Consider the following 8,623-nt stretch of genomic DNA (forward strand, 5'->3'; position numbering starts at 1 on the left):
GCCCAGATTCCTGCCCGAGCAATGGGTCACCTAATGGGTTGGGATCAGGATCAGGGTCTTCCACCCCAAACCTGGTGCACGGCACTGGACATACCTCTGAGAGCCAGTGCTTTCCCCCTGTACCAAGCTCTGGACAAAGCCCATCATGTCTACAATAGGTCAATTAATTACCTGTCATACATGGAGCAATCTGGGCTCTGCGGGAAACAACCATTCCTAACAATTGAAAAGAAATATTGTTGGTCCTCAGTAGGCGGCTGGGACAAAGCGAGTCTTGTGGTGCACTGAATAAATGTGTCAGGCTGTCAGTCAATCAATCAATCGTCAATCCATCAGTCAATGAATCAAGAGCCTGACATTTGTTTCAAAAGTCACAATGTACTTGATGGATGGGTTATTTCTAGTGGACAGATATTGGCAATTAAAATATAATTACTGCCACTGCTATTGTTGCTATCACCACTATTGTTGTTATTAGCATAAATAATAACAAGAAAACAAGAACAATAATGATGATAAAACCACCACAATAAGAACTATAATAATAATAATAATAATGACAAGGACAATACTAATAAAAGCAATGCAAGCACCATTCATAATCAGCAGACTGTTGTGATCATTACATTTCATTATTAGCAGTAATCAACGTGGCTGCCACGTGACCATGGCGCCAAGGTGACATCTAGAGATGGCTGCCGCAGGCCTGGCTACAAACCACCTAGTAGGCTTGATGTCGAAATGGCGTACATTGTGACAATGATACGACCACCACCCTGAACAAACTGGTTGGCATGAGGACAAGATGGTATCCCAAAATGGCCGCCATGCGCTCAAACCCTGGACAACCTGGCTGGCATGAGGTGAATATAGTGCCCATCTTATGGCTGTACCAACCCACAGTATGGTAACTACAATATGGCTGTCACAGGCCCCCCGCATCAATGACCTGGTTGGTGTGAGGCCAAGAGAGTGTCCCAAAGTGGCCACCGTGTGCCCAAACCACAGACAACCTCATTGGCATGACCCCCAAAATGGTGTCCCAAAATGCAGTCGTGTGCTCAAACTCTGGACAACCTGGATGCCATGAGGTAAGTAGGGTGCCCAAAAAGGCCACCGCACCCAACCCCCAGACAACCTGGTTGGCAGGAGGTCAATGGGGCATCCCAATATGGCCGCCAGGTGCCCACCCCCTGGACAGACAGGTTGCCATCGTAACCCCGTGCCCACCACCTGCATGCCCTGGTTGGCATGACAGTGATGGCTGCCAGGTGCCCATCCCTATCGGGGGCACCAAAAGGGGGTTCAGGGAAGGCAGGTGTGGGCAGCCCGGGCGCCTGGGTTCCCCCAGTTCTGGGAGGGGAGTGGCGCTCGGGGGGTGCTGGCAGCCCGGGCACCTGGGTTCCCCATCTCCAGGAAGGGGCTGGGGCAGGTTAAGTGCAGGACAACTCCCATCCTGGGGCTGTCCCGGATTGCAACACCCCCACCGCCCCTCACCCCCCTGCTGCCGGCGAGACATATCCCAGGTCCTGAACAAGGTGTTGGGGGGGGGGAGTCTGCCTTGCGAAACCTGCTCATTAACTGCCCAGCTGACGAACCTGAGCCCTAATGGGGGGTGGGGGCAGGGCAACGTCAGTGCCCATCCCTGGGAAATATCATGGTGCCCCACCCACAGCCAGCCGCAGCTCCTGTCCTCATTACACCCATTCGGATGCCGGACAGAGACAGCTGCAGCCTGTACCTGTTACACCCAGCTCAGAGCCAGCCCCAGCTCCAGCTCCAGCTCCTACTGCCTTATACTGAGCCCTGCTCCACCCCAGAGCCAGCTGCAACTACTGTTATACCCAGCTCAACACCCCACCCTGCTCAGAATCAGCTGCAGCTCCTGTCCCTGTTATACTCAACCCAATGCCCCCTCCAGTGCCAGCCACTTCCCAGGGCTGGGTGAGGCGATCATACAGGGTTTACATCTGTCAGGCATGATGCCCAGTACAGGTTCGTGGTGCAAACTGGGGAACACCCAGAGGCTGGCACCAGATACCTCCCCACCCGGACACCTGGGTTGTCTCCCTGCCCTGGCAGGGACTGTCCCCATGTCTGCCCTGGCCTCCAGGATCAGTCCAGAGCTGGCCCAACTGACCCTGCTGGCCGTGCCCTTGGGATGGTGGATGAGAGCAGTGGGGCTGGGAGCCCGGATGCCTGGGTTCTCTCTGCAGGACTGGGGGCTTGTGGGGAGGGCAGCAGAGACAAGGAGACTGGACACCTGTGTTCTCCGGGACGTGCTGTCTAGTGTCCTAGAACAAGAGGTGGGGGTGGAGCCCGGATGCCTGGGTTCCCTTCCCTGAGCTCTGAGTCACCCTGTGCCTTCAGCCCCCCACTCCCAGTGTCCATATAGGAGGCAGGTGGGGTCAGGCCCAGCACAGACCAGTGTGGATAGGACACGGGATCCACGATGCTCGCCCTGCATGCTGTCACACTCCTGGGGCTGCTGGTCACTGGTGAGTGGGCCCTGCTCCTTCCAGAACCAGCTGCAGCCTGTCCCCGTTACACCCAACCCAACACCCCCCAGAGCCAGCCACAGCTCCTGGCCCCATTACACCCAGCTGCGCCCCCCACCAAATCAGCTGCATCCCCCCGCAGCCTCTGGCCTGCAGTGCCCGAAATGCCTGCCCTGGCAAGGGAACTGCCGGGACGAGGTGGAGACGTGTCGACTGGGCCAGAACTTCTGCGTGGTGCAAGACTTGTACGTGAACCCAGGTGAGACCCCAGGGGTTGGGCGAGGTGGGGCCCAGATGCCTGGATTCCCTGGGAGGCTGCAGGGGCCTGCTGGGTTGTCCCCATGAGGTAAGAGCCCCTCCTGGGATACCTGGCTGTCACCTCCAGCTCCCAGGCCCTGGACTCCTGGGTTCCAGACTCACCTCTGACTTCCTCCCCCCCACCAGTCATGACCAGTGCAATGTGCGTGGGGGGCATGGCTCTGCACAGCTGTGGTCTGCTTTCCCGGGACGTTGCAGTCAGACTGAGTGGCAACAGCTTCTGCTGCACCACAGATCTGTGCACCAACAAGAGCTACGCCAGTATGTACAGCCCCTCCCCAGAGCCAGCTGCCCCAGCCAGTTATACCCAGCCCTCCCCAACCCCACCCCAAACCAGCCACAGCTCCTACCCCTGATATACACTGCCTGAGGCTGCACAGCCAGCTGCAGCTCATATCCGGGTTATACCCAGCTTTGCCCCCCACCAACCAGCTGCAGCTCCTAACCCCAATATACTCAGCCCTATGCCCCACCAGAGCCAGCTGCAGCTCCATTATACCCAGCCCCATGCCCGCTTCCCAAGCCAGCACCAGCTCCTTTCCCCGTTACACCCCAGAGCCTGCCGCATCCCAGCCCCATGTCCCCACAGGCATGCCAATTCCCCCTGGGCGTCCTGTCTGTCAGAGCTGCGTGGGATCTGCCACCGCCTGTGGCCCCAACTCCCTGACCTCGCCCTGCCCCAACTCCCAGGACCTGTGTCTGCAGCTCTCCCGGCACGTGTTGCCCGGTAAGGCCCGGAGGCCTGGGTTCCCTCCTGGCAGAGGGAGGGGGTGGAGGGGGCCTGGATGCTTGGGTTCCCTCCTCGCACTCTGTGAGGGGGATCCTGGATACATGCTGGGCTCCATCTCAGGACTGGGGACATGGGGAGCCTGGATGCCTGGGTTCCCTCCTGCTCTGGCAAGTAGAAGGCCTGGTGCTGGCTTAAAAGCACAGTGACTGGGTGCAGAGCCTGGACGTCTGGGTTCTCGGGGTGGGGGTGGCGAGAACAGGGGGGCTGGGTGCCCCAGCACCTGCATTTTTGGGGGGGAGGGTGCAGACAGGTTGGGCACCCGGACGTCTGGGTTCTGCAGCATGTCCCAGGTTGCCCGAGCCCCTTCCTGAACCCTGGCCCTGTGCCTCATTTTCCCTGCGGCCTCACTCCCCTGTGTCCTGGCAGGGGAGGAGGGAGATGCTGTGTACAAGGCGTGCGGGGAGCAGGGCCCCCCCCGAGGAGCTGCTGGCCATGGCTGTTGGGCCTGACCTGGCGTATGTGCATGTGCAGCGCTGTCACGGGGTTGGATGCAACAACGGCTCCTTTGTTAGTAATGCCGCCTGGATGCCCGGGTTCTCTGGGGATGGAGCGGGGCCCAGGGGTGGGAGCCCGGGGGAGTGGGAGCCTGGACACCTGGGTTCTCTGGGAGGGGAGTGGGGCCTGGTGGTTACAGCTGGGGGTACTGAGATCCCAAATGCGTGGGCTCCCTGGCAGAGAAGTAAGGGGTGTCAGTTAGAGCCCAGATGCCTGGGTGCTCTGGGAGGAGAGTCCGGGCTGGGGCGGGGGGTGAGAACAGGGGGCTGGGAACCTGGATGCCTGGTTTCTCTGGGTGGGGAGTGGTGCCTAGCAGTTGGAGCAGGGGGGCTTGGAGCAGGGGAATAAAGGGAGCCCAGACACCTGGGCTCTTTGGGGCTCAGGAACAGGGGGGTGAGAGCACAGAGAGATGGGAGCCTGGACCCCTGGGATGTCTGGGAAGAGAGTTAGGGGGTGGGATGGGGGGGAATGGGAGCCTAGATGTCTGGGTTCCCTGACCCCTCTCTGCACCCCGACAGAGGTGCCCCGGGGGAAGCCCAATGGGAAGCTCTGCTATAGCTGCCAGGAGACAGGAGCAGGCGAGTGCAACAATGAGCAGCTGAGGCCCATGACCTGTATGGGGGCCATGGACCAGTGTCTAGAAGTTCAGACTACAGGTGAGAACCACCACCCCTGCCAGTGGCATCCAGGCTGCTACTCCTCCTCTCACTAACCCTGCCCCTCTGTCTGCCCCAGACTGGTACCACCCTGTGACCCTGCTCCGCGGCTACGCCAGCACCGACCTTTGCCGCTCCTGGGAGCTCCTGGGCCGCCTGCTGCTGCCGGCAGACACCTTGGTTCACTGCTGCTCTGGGAGCCTCTGCAACCACGCAGCCTCCTGCCGGGACCCCCTGCCCCTCCTGCTGCTGCCCCTGGTGTTCCTGCTGCTGTTGGTGGGGGCCTGGAGCTGCGCAGGGGGTGGGAACCCAGGCATCCGGGTGCACGTCCAAGGTCCAGAAGACCCAGGCAGCTGGGACATGCACACACACAAACACAGGACCAAGCTGTCCAGGATACACACAGACACATAAAACTCAGGTATCTGGGCTCCAACTCACCCTAGCCCATTAAACTCCCAGGAAACCCAGGTGTCCAACTCCCCCCCCAGCCCGGTATGTTGCTTCAAACCCATCTGAGCCCATTCAGTGCCCAGGGAACCCAGGAGTCTGAGACATGCACACACAACCCAGGTGTCCACATCCCACACACACCGCCCCCCTACACAGAGGGGTAGAAAGCACACCCAAATTTATATGGCCGGGGGGGGTTACATTGTTGCCTCAACAACCTTCCCCCTCTCCCCCCCAGCTGCCCTTGCCCCTGCCCCTCTTTCCGTGGGCCGCAGCCCCTGAGGGTCAACAGGGGACAGCACCAATCACAACCTCCATATTTGACTTTCCTCGCCCCGCCCCCGACTTGCCCCCAATAGGGCAACAGAACCCTTTGATATACCCCTCAGGGGGGTAACTCTGACTTCCTACCCCATGAACATCCCCACCCTGCCCAGCCGGCTTCTTGGGGTTGGGTCCTTCTCCCTAATGACACATTTGCTCATTAGCAGGCCAGACATTTGCCTCCTGCCCCTGCTAACGAACCCCTGTGGCCATCACGGGGGAGGCCGTGCAGGAGCCGGGGGCGTCCAGCAGGGGGACAGTACCCTTGGGGCTCCCTCTTGTTGGGAGCCCCTGTTGTTGGCACTGTAGTGCATATCCCATTTAGGGGGGTGGGGGTGCCCTGCAAGCAGGAGAAGGGATTATGGCTCTCTGGGAATCCAGTGAATCTTCCTGGCCCAGATCCCTGCAGAGCAATGGGGTTCCTGACTGGTGGGGATCAGGATCTCCCCTGTGTCATCCCAGTGCCAGACACTGGATGTACTGTACTTCCAAAATCAGATGCCTTCCCCAGGTGCCAGGAGATGAACGAAGCCCATTCTAACACCTGTCAATTAATTACTTAATTAATTACCCATCACTGAAGTGAACCTGAATCTGTGGAAAAGGCTCATTCCTAAAAATTCGAAAGAAATATTGTTGGTCGTCAGCAAGCGGCTGGGAGAAAGGAAGTCTTGTGGTGCTCTGGCCATCAATCAGTCAATCATCCACCAATCAATCAATCAATCAATCAGTCAATCAATCAAGAGCCTGGATTTGGTCCAAAAGCTGCAGTGTATTTGATGGACATGTTATTTCTAGTGAACAGATCCCAGCAATTAACATAATATGATTATCTTGGCTGTTGTTGTGTTGGTGCTACCATCATCATTATTACTGTTATTATCATTATTAATAATAAATAATAATAACAAAACATGAGCAATAATGATAACAACAAAACACCATCATGTTTTCAAAATGGAGAGGCAGGACACATGCCTGCATCTCCTTCCCGCCCCCTTGCGCCAGTGGCATGGCCAGAGCAGACAGAGTCGAGCAGAGATGGGTGGATGCGGGCTGCCTCCTGCGGGCTCCCTGCCCTGCTACCCTTGCTCTGGGAGCCCCCTGCCCGCCTGGTAGCAGCAGGGGGCCCAAATCCACATCAGCTGAGCTGGAGGCTGCTGCTGGATGGGAGGAAGCACCTCATCATGGTGGCACAGCTGGCGTGGGGCTACCCGGGGAGGGCAGCAAGGTGGGCAGTGGACAGCCTGCATCTGCCCCATGCACAAATGTGGGGGCATGTGCCTTCCCCATGTGCCTTTCCCCAGGAGTGCGCGCAATGGCAGGGAGCTGCCCCCCCCAGACGAGCCACCTGTGGCAATGTCCTGCTCCCTGACCTGGCCCCATGGACCACCTTGGCTGGGCAGTGCCCCCAGCTGTTGCCCCACTCTCTCCCCCACCATGGGGGCTTAAATCTGCCCCCCGCCCACCTTCCCCATCATAGACTTACCTGCAGGGAGCTGCTCTCCGCGCTCCCTGGCTGCCTTGCCAGGCACATGCATGTATGTGGGTGCACACATGCATGTAGTGCACCCCCGTCCCACTCCTGCCAGCCCCAAGCAGCTCCTGGCAGTCTGGAGCGCTGCCCGCCCGCCAGCCAGGGGAACCCACTGCTTCCCACGGGTTTCCGTGGCGCACGGAAAACCCGGATCCCTGCCGGACACCATGAATCTGGAACAAATGCTGTCCTGGAGTCACGTAGCCCAGGACCGGGACTTGAGGTTCGCATTGCAGGACTGTCCCACACAATTAGGGAGGCGTCTTGACAATTAGGGCACAATTAGTGACAATTAGGGAGTCACTTGGCCATGGTCTGGCTCCCGTGGTCCCAAGGTGCCTCAGCCACAAACGACTTAATAGGCCTGAGGCAGATATGGTCTCCATGCCAGGGAAGCCACAGGCTACCCCCTGAATGAGCAAGTTGGCACGAGACCAAGATGGCATCCCAAAATGGCCACTGTGTGCCCAAACCCTGGACAACTGGGTCGGGATGAGGCAAACACGGCAACAAAAATGGCTGCCATGTGCCCAAACCCCAGACAACCTGGTTGACACAACAATAACCATCAGCTGCTCAACACAACCTGGCTGACCTGAGGCCCGTGTGGTGAGCACAACATGGATACCACAGGCCACCCCTGAATGACCTGGATGGCCAAGTTGGTGTCCCAACATGGCCGCCATGTGCCCAAATCTCAGACAACCTGCCTGGCACGAGGCAAATATGGTGTCTGATATAACCCCCAGGTACTCAAAACCTAGGCAGCCTGGTTGGCATGAGGCAAACATGGTGCCCACATTACGGCTGTCATGTGCCAACCCCCTAGATGACCTGCTTGGCTTGACAGCAATATGGTAACCACATTATGGCCGTCACCGGCCACCCCCTCAACGACCTGGTTGGCGTGAGGCCAAAAGGGTGCCCCAAAATGGCTACCATGTGCCCAAACCACAGACAGCCTGGCTGGCAGAAGGCCAATACGGTGTCCACAAAATGGCCACCACAAGGCCAAACCCTGTGACCTGGCTGTCATGAGGCCAAGATGGTGTCCCAAAATGGCCACTGTGCCTTCAACCCCTGGACAACCTGGTTGGCAGGAGGTAAATGCGGTGCAGAAAATAGGTGCCATGCACACAAACCTCAGACAATGGTGTGAAGCAAACGGGCATCGCAGTATGGATGCCAGGTGCCCACCCCTTGGACAACCAGGTTGCCATTGCAGCCCAGCAGCACCTGCCACCTGTATGTCCTGGTTACTGTGATGCCAAGTTGATGCCCCAAAATGGTCACCATGTGCCCACCCCAAGGGGGGCACTAAAAGGGGGATCAGCTCCAGAGAAGGGCGTTTGGGCATCCCGGGTGCCTGGGTTCCCCCCAGCTCTGGGAGGGGAACGGCGCCCAGGGGTTGGAGCAGGGGGTGCTGGCAGCCCGGGCGCCTGCGTGCCCCCTCTCTAGGAAGGGGCTGGGGCAGGTGAACTTCCTGGGGCTGTCCCGGATTGCAACACCCCTGCTGCTGTGCCCCCCCCCCCCCCCCCGCCCGCCGCGGCGC

The 8,623-nt window shown here is 58.8% G+C and overlaps 1 protein-coding gene across 1 annotated transcript; it reads left to right on the forward strand.

Moving 5' to 3' along the window:
- Window positions 1-2,452: 2,452 nt before the first annotated feature.
- LOC112548386 (urokinase plasminogen activator surface receptor-like) lies at window positions 2,453-5,341 on the forward strand. The gene is given in 8 exon segments (XM_025194055.1): window positions 2,453-2,498; window positions 2,641-2,757; window positions 2,943-3,077; window positions 3,406-3,543; window positions 3,973-4,016; window positions 4,018-4,117; window positions 4,620-4,757; window positions 4,837-5,341. Coding segments are annotated over 8 exon segments (1,053 nt in total). The 3' UTR covers window positions 5,172-5,341.
- Window positions 5,342-8,623: the final 3,282 nt, after the last annotated feature.

This window comes from Alligator sinensis, unplaced genomic scaffold (genome assembly GCF_000455745.1).
Source record: "Alligator sinensis unplaced genomic scaffold, ASM45574v1 scaffold1740_1, whole genome shotgun sequence".
NCBI classification, from domain to species: domain Eukaryota; kingdom Metazoa; phylum Chordata; order Crocodylia; family Alligatoridae; genus Alligator; species Alligator sinensis.